The sequence below is a fragment of the Brachycentrus maculatus genome, unplaced genomic scaffold, assembly GCF_059751285.1.
Source record: "Brachycentrus maculatus isolate JH-2025_06_01 unplaced genomic scaffold, ASM5975128v1 h1tg000987l, whole genome shotgun sequence".
Taxonomy (NCBI): domain Eukaryota; kingdom Metazoa; phylum Arthropoda; class Insecta; order Trichoptera; family Brachycentridae; genus Brachycentrus; species Brachycentrus maculatus.
Window position 1 is genome coordinate 437,044 of NW_028281705.1, and position 18,033 is coordinate 455,076.

Below are 18,033 nucleotides of genomic sequence, written 5' to 3' on the forward strand. Positions count from 1 at the left end.
TGTTCTTAAGTAGAATCCATATTAAGATATGGAATAAAGTCTTGGGGACATTCGACGAAAACAAATTTAAAAATGGTTCAAAATCTGCAATATTCCATAGTCAAAAAAATTGTGCCCAGTCATATATATATAAGCAAAGGGACAATCCACCTTGAAATATAAACATTCAAAATTACTGCCGGTACGTGGAATATTGTGGATGAGTATCATCGTTGAACAACAAACTAGACAAAAATATCGAAATCCTTTAGTACACAACCATGATACACGATTTACACACGACGAAGGTTCGATAGTTCCAAGAATTAACCCGTAAGCTGCGGATCGCATCTATTGTCATTTTTTATAAAGGTACCGTTGACTGCGGATCGCATGCATGGTCGTTTTTCAACTTTACGTACTTATATCAACACCTATGGATAATTTTTTGCACTTAAATTTGGTTTGAGGCATAGATGAATTAGTTCTCTTTGATTTATTGTCATAAAATATCAAAATTATTTTTATTTAGTGTCAACTTTATCGTGAATACTTCCGGTCGGCTCGTGCTCGGCGCGTGGTCTCAGTATCGTTTAGTCTGATCAATCAGTTTAGGCGATCTAAATTATCATAAACTTTTTTCATAATTATTATATTTATTAACTGTGTGGAACGAGAAGGGTATTATAATTAACTAACAAGTGATTGTATAACACGGTGTTTTGTGATATTTTTGTACTATTTTTTATTTATTTACTATCGTGCAATGCTTCGAATACTGGAAGCATTTTTTTAATGTTAGAAGATGAGGTGATCAGCCCCGCGCTTCTTGTACCAGTCCAGGGTGATATTAAATAAATATGAGAGTGAAAATCACCAATACTTATTTTGAACCCCTGGGAACCGAACCCGAAACCTCCAGCAGGGTAGCCAAACGCGCTGACCACTACACTACGGAGGTGTACTTTACGAACTTTTCAATTTCATTTAAACAAAATAAGGGTATATTTAGTAATTTTATTTATTTTTTTAATTTTTGATATATACGGTACTATTGTACCATTTACATAATAAGAATGAAAGAATATATCAATTGCGACACATCGATTCATCAAGTTGTCTTCAACTACTTTCATGTTATAAAAAAAAAAAAATATATATATATATATGCTATAAAAATAAAATATTATGCTGAAAGTAAACAAACACATGAATAAACTAAGTTTTCAATCAAAACGTGACATTCCGTGGGCTAGGAATAAGTCAGTTATTGCCGATTTACATTTATGAAGCGATATATTGTAGAAATGTATATTGGTGGCATATTCATTACTAGTATTTGGGAATCTTAGTATAGGAGTATTAAAGCGAGCTACCGTCCGAGCATTTGGACAGTAGAATAAAGTAGGTGGTCTACTAGGCCGTGGCGGTACATAGAATGATATCAGTTTTGGCAATTCAGGGCTTTCGAAAATTGCTTTGATGATTGTATACAACGTTATAATATCTGAGTATAATATATGTATGTTGTAATAAATGTGTTCTTTGCGTGTTTTTTTAACGTTTTCCGTTTCGAAATTAACAAACATTCTTGCTGACGGGTAGAGAACTTATGCAGAATGAAAATCTTATTAATTCAGATCCATTTTTTCAAAACGTTAAAAAAAATACTAAAAAAATTCTATTGATGGATTTTTTTATGAAATGATGTGAATAATAAGTATTAAGTTATGCCCTTCCAGTGAATTCGTACGAAAACGGCGCTATATAAATTATCCAAGAAGTAGATAATTAAATGTAAACTATTGGTGACTATAACACACTGGGGAGGTTACTGGGATAGGTATTAAGGTCCTGCTACATGGCCTCGCGCTGGCCGTACACCCTGTATATACAGTACATCCTCCGTTACAGGGTGGACTGCACTACACTGTGCAGCAAGGTGGGGCCACCTCCCGGTAGTACGGGCACTCCTGCAGGCGGGGGCTGCAATAGATCTGCAAGATAAGTGGGGTAAGTGTAACTAGTAGTAGCAGTAGTAATATGCCCAACACACGCAATGTACATACAGGACACCATGGTATATAGGTTACATGAATCATCACTAACTAGCAGAAACGGAAATATACATTTATTTGCAAACGGCGCATAAAGACCTTTTATATATTAAATGTTAAAACAAGCACTGATTATTTGAACCTACTTAGTTGCATTTTATAGTTGAAAAACACATAAAAAAGTGATTTTGTGACATTGTTACGGTCTGATTTTTGTACAAAAAATGAAAATTTTGAAAGAGAGAAATAAGACAATTGAATCGCAATGTGAATGTCTTTAAAAGTGCTTTGTAGTCCAATTTAAATTAATATTTATTTACTCAAATAAATATGAGTGTGAAAATCACCAATATTTATTTTGACCCCCCTGGGAATCGAACCCGGGTCCTCCGGCAGGGTAGCCAAACGCGCTGATCACTACACTGCGGAGGTGTACTTTGTGGACATTTCAATTATATTTGAACAAAATTAGGTTATATTTAATAATTTTATGTAATGATAAATGTGTTCATTGCGTGTTCTTTAAACGTTTTCCTACAAATGTTCTACCGTATATCTCAGTCATTGAACAGTATACAGAAAGTACAATTTTTATTCCAGCAGGGTTTTAATCTGAAATTACAAACATTCTTGCTGACGAGGTAGAGACCTTATGCAGAGTGAATTTTTTTATTATATTAAAATTCAGATTCATTTTTTTCAAAACGTTAAAAAAAGACAGAAAAAAATAATTCATAAATAAATTTAATGAAATGATGTGAAGAATAAGTATTTACTTATGCCCTTCCAATGATTTCATATAAATTATCCACGAAATAGATACTTAAATGTAAACTATGTTTAAAGAAACTACTAGCTTTTTACCACTTGAGTTTTATTATAGACTACATGTTTCGGAAGTTAAACTTCCATCATTCAGGTCTGTATAGTAACTAAAATATAAAATATAAAATTGTTCTATAAATAAGGAATATAGAATACACCTTGTTCCATATAAAGGCCAAATTATGAGTTATCTTGAAAATTTAGAAATCCGAAAAAACCTAAATTCTAATAATAATTTATTAAATAATATATTGTTTCAAAATTCTTCACCTTTGCTTTCCATTTTTCCTTTGTTTTCAAACTCCGCCCCTTGACTAACCCCCTCCCCCTAACTTTCCCCTCTCCTTACTTATAGAACAATTTTATATTTTATATTTTAGTTCGGATGTCACATGTCTTACCACAAAGTTAATGCCGAAACAATAAATATATAAATTGTAAACTATTGGTGACTATAACACACTGGGGAGGTTACTGGGATAGGTATTGGGGTCCTGCTACATGGCCTCGCGCTGGCCGTGCACCCTGTATATACAGTACATCCTCCGTTACAGGGCTCACTGCACTACACCATGCAGCAAGGTGGGGCCACCTCCCGGTAGTACGGGCACTCCTGCAGGCAGAGGCTGCAGTAGATCTGCAAGATGTAGTAGGTAAGTGTAACTAGTAGTAGCAGTAGTAATATGCCCAACACACGCAATGTACATACAGGACACCATGGTATATAGGTTACATGAATCATCACTAACTAGCAGAAACGGAAATATACATTTATTTGCAAATATACTTTTATATATTAAATGCTAAAAAAGCACTGATTATTTGAGTTTACTAAAGACTAGAGTTTTTTTTATCTTTAATGAATTTATTTTTTATTTTTTACCTTGTTACAAAAAAAAACCAAAAAACATTATTATTTCAAAGTCGATCCGGAGACGTAGGATGATTCCGATGTGTATAAAATATTATATATGTGGTAAATATTATATATGTGGTAAGTTAACTTTTTTAAGTTAGTTATATGTGGTAAAAACATCATTTGGCACTTTTTTGCATCGCACGGCCAACCCCAAGGTAGACGAGTCGCGTTCAGACCACCATAGAGATGGATTCACAGCTGGGAATCTACTTCGCTGGAGGCTAATCCCTCTTAAAAACAGGCCACGAGGCCTACACCATGAAGGGGTATAAATGCACATACGTAAAGTGATCACTTAAGTCAGCCAAATGCCAGGTCGTAAGCCCTGGGATGCTCAGATATACGCCTTATTTCGTATAAAACGACAGATGCCATGTCATAAGATAAGACATTTATCATGTTTATTGGTATCATCCATACGGTGAATAATCCAGTAACTGTCACAGTTTCTAAATTAAATAGGAATTTAAAAAACGTTAAAAATGAAATTAACTAAGCATTTTCTAATATTAACAGTCTCCCGAATTATTTTATTATTATATATATTCACGAAGTCCAATTATAAGATAAAATGATTCATTAGAATCCGAAACATACTAACCATCGACAACCTGAAGAGAGTTTACTACGCTATCGCTCACTCACTACTGCAGTATGGCATTATTGCATGGGGAGGCTCGTACAACAACATACTGAACTCAGTGAAAATAGTACAGAAAACCATAATTAAAGTCATCTTGAAAAAAAAAAAATATTTCCAACAAAATTATTATGTAAAAAATTTCAAGTCCCAAATATAGAATCCATTTATAAAAAAACCGCAGTTTTTCAAATACTAAAGGGTGACAACTATTTAAATCTAACAAAAAATTTATCATCGAGATTCTCAAACGATTTTTCTACTCCAAAATGCAACACCAAGCAATTTCAGCAAAACTTCAAATATTTGGCAATCAAACATTTCAATAAACTCCCTAAAGAAATAAAAAAATAGATGATATAAAAATCCTTAAGAAAAAAAATAAAGCTCTATACATTTAAATCTTTAAAAAATATTTATAAAAAAAACTATAATATCTTTTACTATATAACATTAAACCACGAGTGTAAGTCCCTCTCCAAGCACAAGAGCACAGACTCTTTTATGGAGAGGCACAGCGAATCGAAATATAAAAGTTCTCCATATGTATAAATGATTCAAATGTATTATGTTATAAATAAAAATCTAAATATATTAAATGAATAAAAAAAAAAAGATAAAATAATAAAAATGAAAAGGATATTTTCTGGCATTTCTCCTGTATGTGATTATAATCCAGGATTCGGACCTCACATACAAATACAAGAGTTTCTGCTAAGTAAAGTAGCTTCTTCGTCATACCAAAGGATGTCACTAGTGAAAATTCTAGTGATTATAAAGTGTTTAAAGTGTCTAAAGTGATCACTTAAACCTGCCTACGTCGGTCGAAGGCACCTTGAATACCCAGACTTTCATAATCTTCTTCATCTTTGTTGAGATGTAAAAAAATATTTTAATAAATAACTCCTATAAAAATATTTACATAAGTAAAGGAGGGTATATATAAGCCCTTCCAGTGATTTCGTACGAAAACGGCGCTATATAAATTATCCAAGAAGTAGATAATTAAATGTAAACTATTGGTGAACATAACATGCTGGGGAGGTTACTGGGATAGGTATTGGGGTCCTGCTACATGGCCTCGCGCTGGCCGTACACCCTGTATATACAGTACATCCTCCGTTACAGGGAGAACTGCACTACACTGTGCAGCATACAGGGGCCACCTCCCGGTAGTACGGGCACTCCTGCAGGAGGGGGCTGCACTAGATCTGCAAACTAAGCTCGGTAAGTGTAACTAGTAGTAGCAGTAGTAATATGCCCAACACACGCAATGTACATACAGGACAGGTTAGGATGGGCCGATGATATTTTTTTGCGAATTCAACAATGAAAGCGGTCTAAAAAGTTGCATTTTGGATCGCACATAACGAGAAAAATATTTTTTTAAATATTCGATGCTACTTTTGGCCCTCAACCAGAGCTCAAAGTTTTCGGAAAAGCCATTTTTTGCGCTTTACCAGCTGTCATTTCGTAATTTAGTAATAAAGACAGTCTAATTAAATGTTACGATATGTAATATACTTCACTTAATAAGCACATAATGGCAAAAGTTGCACTTTACGTTTTTATAAATAGGTAGCGTTGTTTTAGTAAGTCATTATATCCACCAGTATTCGGCCTCTAAGGAATTGGTTGCGCTGTCCGTAATTTTCTTTGGATCCCTGTACTTAAAAAACGAGTTAGAATTTTAAACATTTCATAATTTAGGTTAAAAATAATCTTAACGAACGATTAAAGTCATTTTTAATACAATATTATGTTAATTAAAACCGAAATGAGTTCATCTAAACCCTGTATAAGATAATACTAGATTTTGGTTTATAGCCACTTTTATTTTGGAATATTTCTCGAACCGGTTTCAAAAAGAACTTTGTTATCTTCAGGGATAGACATGTACATATATATTCCAGAATACAACGAGGTTTTTGTCGAAACCAGTTGGAAAAAAGTACCAATAATGGATGTGGTTTAAAAACAAAGTTCTAGTTTTATTTTATAAAGTTTTATAAAATGTGCCACAAATATTCAAGAAATAAGCTAAACCCGCTACTAACAAAGACGTAGTGAAGAAGATTGTTAGAGGTCAGATCATAGAAACGATAGCAAAATGACGATAGGCACTGTTGACTTAAAATAATCTTCAAAAATTCATAGAAAGAACAGCCAAACTTCAAAAACAAATCGAAAAACTATCGATTATCAAATGAAGGTTACAACTCCTTTGTCTAAAAGAAAATGGAATAAATATTTACAGGAAACTACAGAATCAGTGAGTTTAAAATCATTCCCTGAACCCTCATCGTCCAAAAGAAAAACTGTACAATTCCTGCTACAACAAGTGTGTGTAAACGATTTGGTTTTTCAGACCGATGAGTTGCAACTTTGACTTTTGTTGTTGTAAAAGACTACAAGCCATACTACACCAACATTTGAAACTGGCAAATATATTTCAGATTCAATCGTCAATGATTTTTGAGCAGCAGTTTGGAGCTTGAAAATATTCAATGCCTAAGTATTTAATACTGAAAACATGGAGCAATTCAACGTTCAGAATAAATATTGAATACACCACTACACATATAGTCACTATATCTATTCCCAATAGCTTACTAAAGTAAGGCACCGTGACGAAATACTAAACTTGTAAGTGCGTGAAAAAGATTGGGAACCCCTGGTGTATAGGTTACATCAATCATCACCAACTAGAAAAAACAGAAATATAGATTTATTTGCAAACGGTGCATAAAGACCTTTTATATATTATATATTAAAGGTCTATATATTAAAATCAAGCACTCATTATTTGAATCTACTAAGTTGCATTTTACAGTTGAAAAACAAATAAAAAAGTCATTTTGTGACAATCGTTTCGCCTAGTTATGTCATTTTCAAACGAATTTAATTCGTTATTACCGGTTTCGGAATAATCATACCATCATCAGGATTTAAATTAAATTGTCAACGTCTGACTTTTGTACAAATATGAAAATTTTGAAAGAGAGAAAGAAAACAATTGAATCACAATGGGAATATTTTTAAAAGTGCTTTGAAGTCCAATTTAGTTTGGTATTTATTATATTTTAATCTCCCGCGCAGATATATCGGCCGACCTCGTGACGCAGACAGATGAGTTCACAACAGCCATCTATGTCGGATCGAGGAAATTTTTTTTCACACACAAGAAACACGTCTAGACTTGTAATTTCTTTCCTCATATTAGCTTTGTTGCGTAGCGGATAGGTGTGGATATAGTGAAAACATTCACGGATGGGAACATTGGTACAAGAGTATAATAAAATCAATATAAAAATCCAGTTTCCGGTAAGCGCTGGTTCAAAATGCCCGAATAATGCACATTGTTCATATTACCCCCATTATGTTATGTATGTACTTACACGATTCAATGTCTGCCAGTGAACAAGTCATTTCTGTCTTTCTACCTTCATTCCGCACCAAGATGCCGAGGGTATCCAGGCTTAATGTACAAGCTCCGCTCTTGTGAAACTATTTTATAATTTTCAATGTTTTTAGGTGAAACACCACTCGACCTGGCTAAAAAATATGGTCACAAGGAAGTAGTAGCTTGTCTGGAGTTGGAAATAGGCAGTAAGTATAAGCCAGTAAATGTATTCACAACCAGTGGAATGTAAACATTTCCTACCAACCATACACTTTCACATAAGTATACCCACAACAAGTACCTACTTGAATCTAGACTAATATATTTACTAGTAGATGTGTGCACGCTACAAAATAAAACATAAGAAGTAAATACCGTTCCCGAAAATGAGGCGACGTTTTACAGGAAATAAGTAGAGGACTCTTCCTAATATCTGCTGGACTAAACGTGTTATGGATTTACCTAATGTTGTATCGTGCAAAGATTGTGTAATGTAGTTCTATCGACATGTAGAATCTAGTGCTATTCTTCTTCTTCTTCCAACCCTTATCCGCACACCAATGGTGCATAGGGCACTGCATCAAACACTTGATCAGCGTTGTTTACACATGAAGGAAAAGTGATTAGCCCACCGCTTCAGGCACCTCCAGGGTAATATTGAATAAATATTAGAATGAAAAATCACCTAAATTTATTTAACAATGGAATCGAACCCGGGACCTCCAAAACGGTAGCTAAGCGTGCTGACCATTGCACTACGGAGGCAGAGTATAGTTTTATAGGAATGTAAAATCTAGTTCTTTCTATAAGAATGGAAAATCTAGTGCTATTCTTCTTCTTCTTCCGACCTGTTGAAATGAATGTAGAAAGTTGAGACGTAAAAATGTGCAGAGTTTGAGCTTCGATCCAACGTATGTTCCATATTTCTCATTTCCATCTTCTCTTCCTTACGTACAGACTTCTCTGCAAACTGCGAACAGGAGGCTCGGCTGGCGATCCCACTATACCGACTTACTATTTGTTCCTCAGAACGGGAGGTGTTGCAACACACTGCACCATGGGAGAAGAAAGTTAAGGAGCTGGAGGACGCCCTAACTGCCCTAGCCGCTCCCAGTAGCTCCACTCTGTCCCTGGAAAGGGTGCAAGCTGAACACGCCGAAACTCTGCAGCAACACCGCCAAGACACGGGTACTGATTCAGAATCTTCATGAATAAATTGACTTATACGAAGACAGCTTTCCAACTTGCAGACGAGAGATGAAAAGTGACTTACTGTTTGATCCTCAGAACGCAAGACGACCGAGTTGGAGCAGAAAGTTAAGGAGCTGGAGGACGCCCTGACTGCCCTAGCCGCTCCCAGTAGCTCCACTCTGTCCCTGGAAAGGGTGCAAGCTGAACACGCCGAAACTCTGCAGCAACACCGCCAAGACACGGGTACTGATTCAGAATCTTCATGAATAAATTGACTTATACGAAGACAGCTTTCCAACTTGCAGACGAGAGATGAAAAGTGACTTACTGTTTGATCCTCAGAACGCAAGACGACCGAGTTGGAGCAGAAAGTTAAGGAGCTGGAGAACGCCCTGGCTGCCCGAGCCAGCCCCGCCCCGTCCCTGGAAACCCTGCAGCAACTCCGCCAAGACACGGGTACTGATTCAGAATCTTCATAAATAAATTGACTTATACGAAGACAGCTTTCCAACTTGCAGACGAGAGATGACAAGTGACTTACTATTTGATCCTCAGAACGCAAGACGACCGAGTTGGAGCAGAAAGTAAAGGACCTGGAGAACGCCCTGACTGCCCGAGCAGGCCCCGCCCCGTCCCTGGAAACCCTGCAGCAACACCGCCAAGACACGGGTACTGAGTCTTGTTGTTAAGTGCGAGAAACTAAATCATCACTATTACAAACATGATGGACAAATATCATACTCTACATCGGATTCAATGGATAGATTTTACCACAAAGTGACTGTCGAATCAATTAATAAAATCCTTCAATATTGATAAAGACATAAGTTGTAGAAAGGAGAGTAAATGGTGCCCTGAATTCAGTATTATCAAATAAAACCCCATCAGGGAAAGCTAAGCAGTGCAGTCCTGGTAATGTATGGAAGTGGAGCATAGAAGGATGAGAGAAGACTGAATGCAGTCGGAATGTGATCTCTCGTTAGACACGAGGAATGGGTGCAAGGCTGAGATAAGCATTATCCCGCCAACTAAGGAAGGTGTGTCGAGATGGTTTGGGCATGTGAATCAAGTGAGAGTGGGAGAACAGTTAATCATATTCATGTGCAAATGTGGTCAGGTCAGGAGTCGGAATAATAAGCGGGTAGGTACGTATGAGGATATGCACGAATGCGGAAGATGCGAAGATTGTTTGCCAAGACCGAAGATGTGGGGTTATATTCTCTCTGCCTACCGCCGCTAGGAGGCGGCGTGATGGTTAGTTAATTTTCTACGATAATTTTCAAAATGATACATTTTCACATGTGATTTGATCAACCTAGTTTGACCTGTCCGGGAGTACGTTTCTGCGGACAAAACTGTATCTGTGGAGTCAGTTTTTTTGGTATTTTTTATTTACTTTTTATAATTTTATATCACAGTGGGGACATTTACCTACGCCTTGAGGTTTAACTGTAACAAGTTACTTACTTCAATAAATCTGTTAATCTCCCCAGGTGGAGCATATGGACACCGCAAGGCGCCCCCGAAGAAGGAGACAACTGGACAACAGGCCCCGACAACGAGCAGCCGCCATTCTGTCCCAACTTCTCCTAATAGGGCAACAGGAAAAGGGGGAGGTAAAGGTAAACAACCATCACGCTGCTTCTCCGCAGGAGAAGGCAGAGAGAATAACACGCCTCATCAAGCTTAAGCACTGTTATATTGATCATTAATCACAAGAAGGTGGTAAGGTGATCAGCCCCGCGCTTCAGTCCTAGGGATATTAAGTGGACCATTACTCTTGTCTGTTGTGTCCCTTCGGGAATCGAACCCGTAACCTCTAATGGGGTAGCCAAGACGCGCTACGGAAGAGGATAAAAAATTATGAAATCCACCAGAAGTCTTTTTGATTAATATTGAAAGCATTAACTTTGTGGATCATATTGATATATTATTTCGAGAAATAAAAATACTTTGTGTTCTGATCCATTCACATTTTCATTAACCAACTAGTTTCAGCAACAACCTGTTGCCTTCTTCAGGGTTTCAGTAATAAATGAAACCCTGAAGAGGGCAACAGGTTGTTGCCGAAACTAGTTGGTTAATAAAAATGTGAGTGGATCAGAACACAAAGTATTTCTATTTCTCGAAATAATACCATCGGAAGTCGTTTATTTATCATAGATAGAATGGACAATGTCACGCCGCTATCACTGGAACCAGCCAGTGTAAATGTGAGCCCTGTAGTACTCGGACTTCCATATTAGCATCTCGGTAGAATCTTATCGTGACCCGAGTGGATGATGATATCTCTAGTCAAGTTAGCAATAAAACAACACTCGGTTTCTTACTATATAGTATACATAATGTACATAGAACTAAAAGATCCATAACGCAGTAACACATCAAACAAAATGTAACATACCTACTCGTATACCTCTTTCGGTCGAAGGAACATTGATGATTATGCACTAAAGTTGTACAACCTGCTTCCACTATCCATAAAGTCACTAAACCCTCCAAACTACTACTCATGACTTGATAATGGAAGTGGGCAGATAGAAATAGATCGCATCATTCGGCCATGGCGTATTTGATTGTATGCACAATTTTCTCACATAACATTTTTTTTAAATAAATTTAGTATGTTGCAATGTTTTATGTGAAACTTTGTATGATGAAATAAATAGTGAAATCTCTAGCCAAAGTGATAAAAAGGGCTATCACACGGAGTAGAGAAAGAATAACATATGGAGAGACCGTTTCAAAAGGTTGGATCAATCACGGAGCCCATGCATTGCGGATAACGAGATGCCACCGGGTCACCCCCTTCCCGGAACACCTCCAGAGAGATGGAAGGATAGCTGGGCGCCAACGTCTCAGGAGGAGTCACATTCCTGAACAAAGTGGAACTTCAGATCTAATACTAGAAACAGATGAAGGTTTTATGTGTATATTCTCTTTAGCAGGTATTTCTCCGCTGATGGTAGCTGCCAAAGAGGGAAACTTGGATGCAGTCAACATATTATTGGCAGCGGGGGCACTCGTGGACCAAGCAGACGCAAAGGGTAACCTATACTTTTATCAACTGATGTATGTCCTCGGTTATAGCTCCGACTGCAGTGTTGTATGTCTTCGGCTACTAGTGTGAGTGCACTGTTACACATCCCCGGATGCAGGTCCGAGTGCCTGGTGTATCCTCAGCTTACACATCTGACTGCACTGATGTATGCCTCGGTTACAGGTCGCACAGCCCTGGTTTATGCGGTCCAAGGGGGTCACCTGGATGTGATGAAGGTCCTGATAGAAGCAGGAGCAAAATTGAATCAGAAGGGTAATTATTATTTTTGTTATCTTTATTTTCAATTCTTTTGCATTACACAAACGTGACATAAATTCAAATATAAAAAAAAGATCCCACAAAGGCATGGCCTGTGTCTGGGTATACAATATAATTTAGGTCATAGTAAAGGGCACTGGCAAGAATACAATAGGTATTAAAAGTAGAACTAAATAAAAGTATTAATGTTAAATACAAAAAATACCATAATAGTTTTTGATTAGGTTTGTAACTTTACACTCATCTATTTGCAGTGAAACTTCTGTATGGATATTCAGTGTCAGTATTGGAATACGCATATGACATGTGATATTTGACTATATTTTCGTGAAACGCCAATATTTGTCTGTTTTCAGCAAAATGAGCAGTTCCCTCGTTCTTCTCGCACCGCACCACCTACCACCGCAACATTAGCCCGAGTCAGTTCTACTGGATCCCGATTTATTTAGCCCGGATCGCTACGATAACATCCGACTACATCCAGCTGTATTTCACAGTAATAAAGCGATTTCAAAACATAATGTCTTTTTCAACTTGACTAACTGACTAACCATCACGCCGCTTCTCCGCAGGGGTAGGCAGAGAGAATAGAACGCCACACCACTCTGTCTTTGCAAACATTCTTCGCCTCTTCCACGTTCATTCATCGCCTCATACATACCCGCCGATTGTTACGACTCCTAACCTGACCACTTTCAAGTATTTGGCATACCTGATCGTACCATGTTTTTCTAGGTCTTCCTCTGCTCCTTTTCCCAATTACATTCGCCTCATTAATTTGTTTTAGCGTTCTTTCTTCACTCATTCGTTCTACATGTCCGAACCATCTCAAGACACCTTTCTTAATTTTATGGATAGTGTAATCTTTATAGATAATAATCTTTTTTAACTTGACGGAATAAAATAATGAACTTCACCAAATAATCACAACTACTCACCGCTTTGGCTACCTTTGAACACTCGAGGCTTATCTGTATGCACTCAATGCAGCTACGCGTGCATACGAGGTGCCCACATGGTCACCGATTGTCACTCGGGACATATCTGTACACACTAAGCGTGCATGCAAGGTGCCCATATGGTCAGCGTATAAACACTCGGTGCATATCTGTATGCACTCAATGCAGCTACGCGTGCATACGAGGTGCCCACATGGTCACCGATTGTCACTCGGGACATATCTGTACACACTAAGCGTGCATGCAAGGTGCCCATATGGTCAGCGTATAAACACTCGGTGCATATCTGTATGCACTCAATGCAGCTACGCGTGCATACGAGGTGCCCACATGGTCACCGATTGTCACTCGGGACATATCTGTACACACTAAGCGTGCATGCAAGGTGCCCATATGGTCAGCGTATAAACACTCGGTGCATATCTGTATGCACTCAATGCAGCTACGCGTGCATACGAGGTGCCCACATGGTCACCGATTGTCACTCGGGACATATCTGTACACACTAAGCGTGCATGCAAGGTGCCCATATGGTCAGCGTATAAACACTCGGTGCATATCTGTATGCACTCAATGCAGCTACGCGTGCATACGAGGTGCCCACATGGTCACCGATTGTCACTCGGGACATATCTGTACACACTAAGCGTGCATGCAAGGTGCCCATATGGTCAGCGTATAAACACTCGGTGCATATCTGTATGCACTCAATGCAGCTACGCGTGCATACGAGGTGCCCACATGGTCACCGATTGTCACTCGGGACATATCTGTACACACTAAGCGTGCATGCAAGGTGCCCATATGGTCAGCGTATAAACACTCGGTGCATATCTGTATGCACTCAATGCAGCTACGCGTGCATACGAGGTGCCCACATGGTCACCGATTGTCACTCGGGACATATCTGTACACACTAAGCGTGCATGCAAGGTGCCCATATGGTCAGCGTATAAACACTCGGTGCATATCTGTATGCACTCAATGCAGCTACGCGTGCATACGAGGTGCCCACATGGTCACCGATTGTCACTCGGGACATATCTGTACACACTAAGCGTGCATGCAAGGTGCCCATATGGTCAGCGTATAAACACTCGGTGCATATCTGTATGCACTCAATGCAGCTACGCGTGCATACGAGGTGCCCACATGGTCACCGATTGTCACTCGGGACATATCTGTACACACTAAGCGTGCATGCAAGGTGCCCATATGGTCAGCGTATAAACACTCGGTGCATATCTGTATGCACTCAATGCAGCTACGCGTGCATACGAGGTGCCCACATGGTCACCGATTGTCACTCGGGACATATCTGTACACACTAAGCGTGCATGCAAGGTGCCCATATGGTCAGCGTATAAACACTCGGTGCATATCTGTATGCACTCAATGCAGCTACGCGTGCATACGAGGTGCCCACATGGTCACCGATTGTCACTCGGGACATATCTGTACACACTAAGCGTGCATGCAAGGTGCCCATATGGTCAGCGTATAAACACTCGGTGCATATCTGTATGCACTCAATGCAGCTACGCGTGCATACGAGGTGCCCACATGGTCACCGATTGACACTCGGGGCATATCTGTACACACTAAGCGTGCATGCAAGGTGCCCATATGGTCAGCGTATAAACACTCGGTGCATATCTGTATGCACTCAATGCAGCTACGCGTGCATACGAGGTGCCCACATGGTCACCGAGTAACACTCGGGGCATGTCTGTACACACTAAGCGTGCATGCAAGGTGCCCATATGGTCAGCGTATAAACACTCGGTGCATATCTGTATGCACTCAATGCAGCTACGCGTGCATACGAGGTGCCCACATGGTCACCGATTGTCACTCGGGACATATCTGTACACACTAAGCGTGCATGCAAGGTGCCCATATGGTCAGCGTATAAACACTCGGTGCATATCTGTATGCACTCAATGCAGCTACGCGTGCATACGAGGTGCCCACATGGTCACCGATTGTCACTCGGGACATATCTGTACACACTAAGCGTGCATGCAAGGTGCCCATATGGTCAGCGTATAAACACTCGGTGCATATCTGTATGCACTCAATGCAGCTACGCGTGCATACGAGGTGCCCACATGGTCACCGATTGTCACTCGGGACATATCTGTACACACTAAGCGTGCATGCAAGGTGCCCATATGGTCAGCGTATAAACACTCGGTGCATATCTGTATGCACTCAATGCAGCTACGCGTGCATACGAGGTGCCCACATGGTCACCGATTGTCACTCGGGACATATCTGTACACACTAAGCGTGCATGCAAGGTGCCCATATGGTCAGCGTATAAACACTCGGTGCATATCTGTATGCACTCAATGCAGCTACGCGTGCATACGAGGTGCCCACATGGACATACGAGGTGCCCACATGGACCCCGATTGACACTCGGGGCATATCTGTACACACTAAGTACCCTATGGCCACCGTATAAACACTCGTAGGTTCGGGAATGAGCCGGAAACAATATTCAGCTTGATCCTCTTTTTCAACGCGAAATAGTCAATAAGCAGAATTGCCGAATAAGGAGTGGAGAAAACCCAGAAACCTTTGTCGGGACACCCTTCATCATCATATCAGCCCGTTGAGGTCCACTGCTGGACAAAGGCCTCCCCCTTCCACCTCCACTCCTCCCGATCCTGCGCCGTCCCCATCCACTGTCTTCCAGCAAACTTCCTGATGTCGTCCACCCATCTCATCGGTGGACGTCCTCGAGGCCTCTGGTTCCTCGGTCTCCACACCAGAACGCGTTTCGTCCATCTGTTGTCGCTCATTCTGGCTATGTGACCGGCCCATTTCCACTTCAGCCAAGCAATTCGCTCTACCACATCACAGACCTGTGTCTGGCGTCGGATCCAATCCTTCCTTTTTTTGTCTCTTAATGTTATTCCAAGCATATTTCGCTCCATGCTCCTCTGTGCAACTTGCAACTTGTGGGAGGATTGCTTGGTCAGAGTCATTGTTTCCGCGCCATAGGTTAGGACGGGTAGAACGCATTGCTTAAACACTCTTTATTTGTGTCTACCAGCTATGCGTTTCTTGTTCCTGCTGCTGGCCTTCCTGGCGCTCAACTTAGCTGCGGCAATAGCTGCTACTCGGGCCCCAGACAGCGCCGACGCGTGGCTGCCCGACGACAAGGGAGGGCCTGTCGAACTGCCCGAAGTAAGTTGTGATTCCACCTCAGATAGTGCCCAGTGCACCACTCTATTAACCCTTCCCTTACGGCGCTAAAAACTTCTGCGTGTTATGTATTGTGTACACCATGTAAAAAAGGTGTTTTAAAACGAGAAAAATGTGAATTCCTAAATGTTGCTTTAATTGATCATAGTTGAGGTTGTAATATAACAGTTTTGTAATGTTTATTATTTTGTAATGATTATTCCAAGCATATTTCGCTCCATGCTCCTCTGTGCAACTTGCAACTTGTGGGAGGATTGCTTGGTCAGAGTCATTGTTTCCGCGCCATAGGTTAGGACGGGTAGAACGCATTGCTTAAACACTCTTGTCTTGAGTGAGTTGGGAATGGGGCTTCGGGATGTGGAATTAAGCTTTTTAAGGGACACCCTTACATCCATTGAAAGTCACTGTTTGGTATGCTTTATGGGCAGGTGGAATCGTTGGCCCGTATTTTTTTAAAGACGATACCGGCCAAAGTGTTAGGTTAGGTTAAGTTGATGGAGAGCGCTACAGAACCATGATGACTGACTTCTTCGTGCCTCAGTTGAATGGCATTGATATATATATATATATATATATATATATATATATATATATATATATATATATATATATATATATATATATATATATATATATATATATATATATATAACTAACTAACTAACTAACCACCACGCCGCTTCCCCGCAGGGGTAGGCAGAGAGAATCGAACGACACACCACTCTGTCTTTGCAAACATTCTTTGCCTCTTCTACATTCATGCATCTCCTCATACATACCCGACGATTATTACGACTCCTGACCCGGCCGCTTTCAAGTATTTGACATACCTGATTGTGCCAAGTTTTCCTCGGTCGTCCTCTGCTTCTTTTTCCGACTACATTCGCCCCCTAAATTTGTTTAACCGTTCTTTCTTCACTCATACGCTCCGCATGTCCAAACCATCTCAACACACCTTTCTTAATTTTATCGATAATGCTTATCTCAGCCTTACATTCTTTCCTTATTTCATCATTCGAACATCTATCAAACATCGTTTTGCCACACATTCGTCTGAGGGATCGCATTTCGACTGCATTCAGTCTGCTTTCATCCTTCTTTTGCCAACTCCATGCTTCGCTTCCATACATAAGGGTTGGAAATATATATGTATTTATATATGTATATTTATATATATATGTGTGTATATATATATATATATATATATATATATATATATATATATATATATATATATATATATATATATATATATATATATATATATATATATATATATCTATATATATATATATATATATATATATCCCAGTTCAACACCTTCAAAGATGCCAAACCGATGCATAGTGTACGGGGGTATAAGGCAAAAGGAAGAAGAACCATTCAAAATAACAAAAGCACAACTATTTTCTGTCTTTATTTTATTTAAATATTTTTCACAATTTAACAATTTTTCATTCCAATACAACCTTCAGGCGGAATCTATATCAAAATTTTCATATATATTGATAAATCAAATAGTAAA

At 39.3% G+C, this 18,033-nt stretch overlaps 1 protein-coding gene across 1 annotated transcript; it reads left to right on the forward strand.

The window, feature by feature from the left end:
• Window positions 1-5,495: 5,495 nt before the first annotated feature.
• On the forward strand, window positions 5,496-12,851 carry LOC148299719 (uncharacterized). The gene is made up of 10 exons (XM_088275775.1): window positions 5,496-5,595; window positions 7,955-8,029; window positions 8,853-9,011; window positions 9,111-9,257; window positions 9,357-9,470; window positions 9,570-9,683; window positions 10,508-10,636; window positions 11,963-12,061; window positions 12,238-12,327; window positions 12,690-12,851. Exons 1-10 carry the CDS (start codon window positions 5,496-5,498, stop codon window positions 12,695-12,697), a joined length of 1,035 nt encoding a protein of 344 aa, XP_088131901.1. The 3' UTR covers window positions 12,698-12,851.
• Window positions 12,852-18,033: the final 5,182 nt, after the last annotated feature.

What these genes read in the sequence shown, in the direction of transcription:
- LOC148299719 (XM_088275775.1), top strand. Translation starts at nt 5,496, where the DNA reads ATGGCCTCGCGCTGGCCGTACACCCTGTATATACAGTACATCCTCCGT. An exon ending in ACAGGGGCCACCTCCCGGTA is followed by an intron (nt 5,596 to 7,954) that starts GTACGGGCACTC and finishes CAATGTTTTTAG; the next exon opens with GTGAAACACCACTCGACCTG. An exon ending in GCAACACCGCCAAGACACGG is followed by an intron (nt 9,258 to 9,356) that starts GTACTGATTCAG and finishes TTTGATCCTCAG; the next exon opens with AACGCAAGACGACCGAGTTG.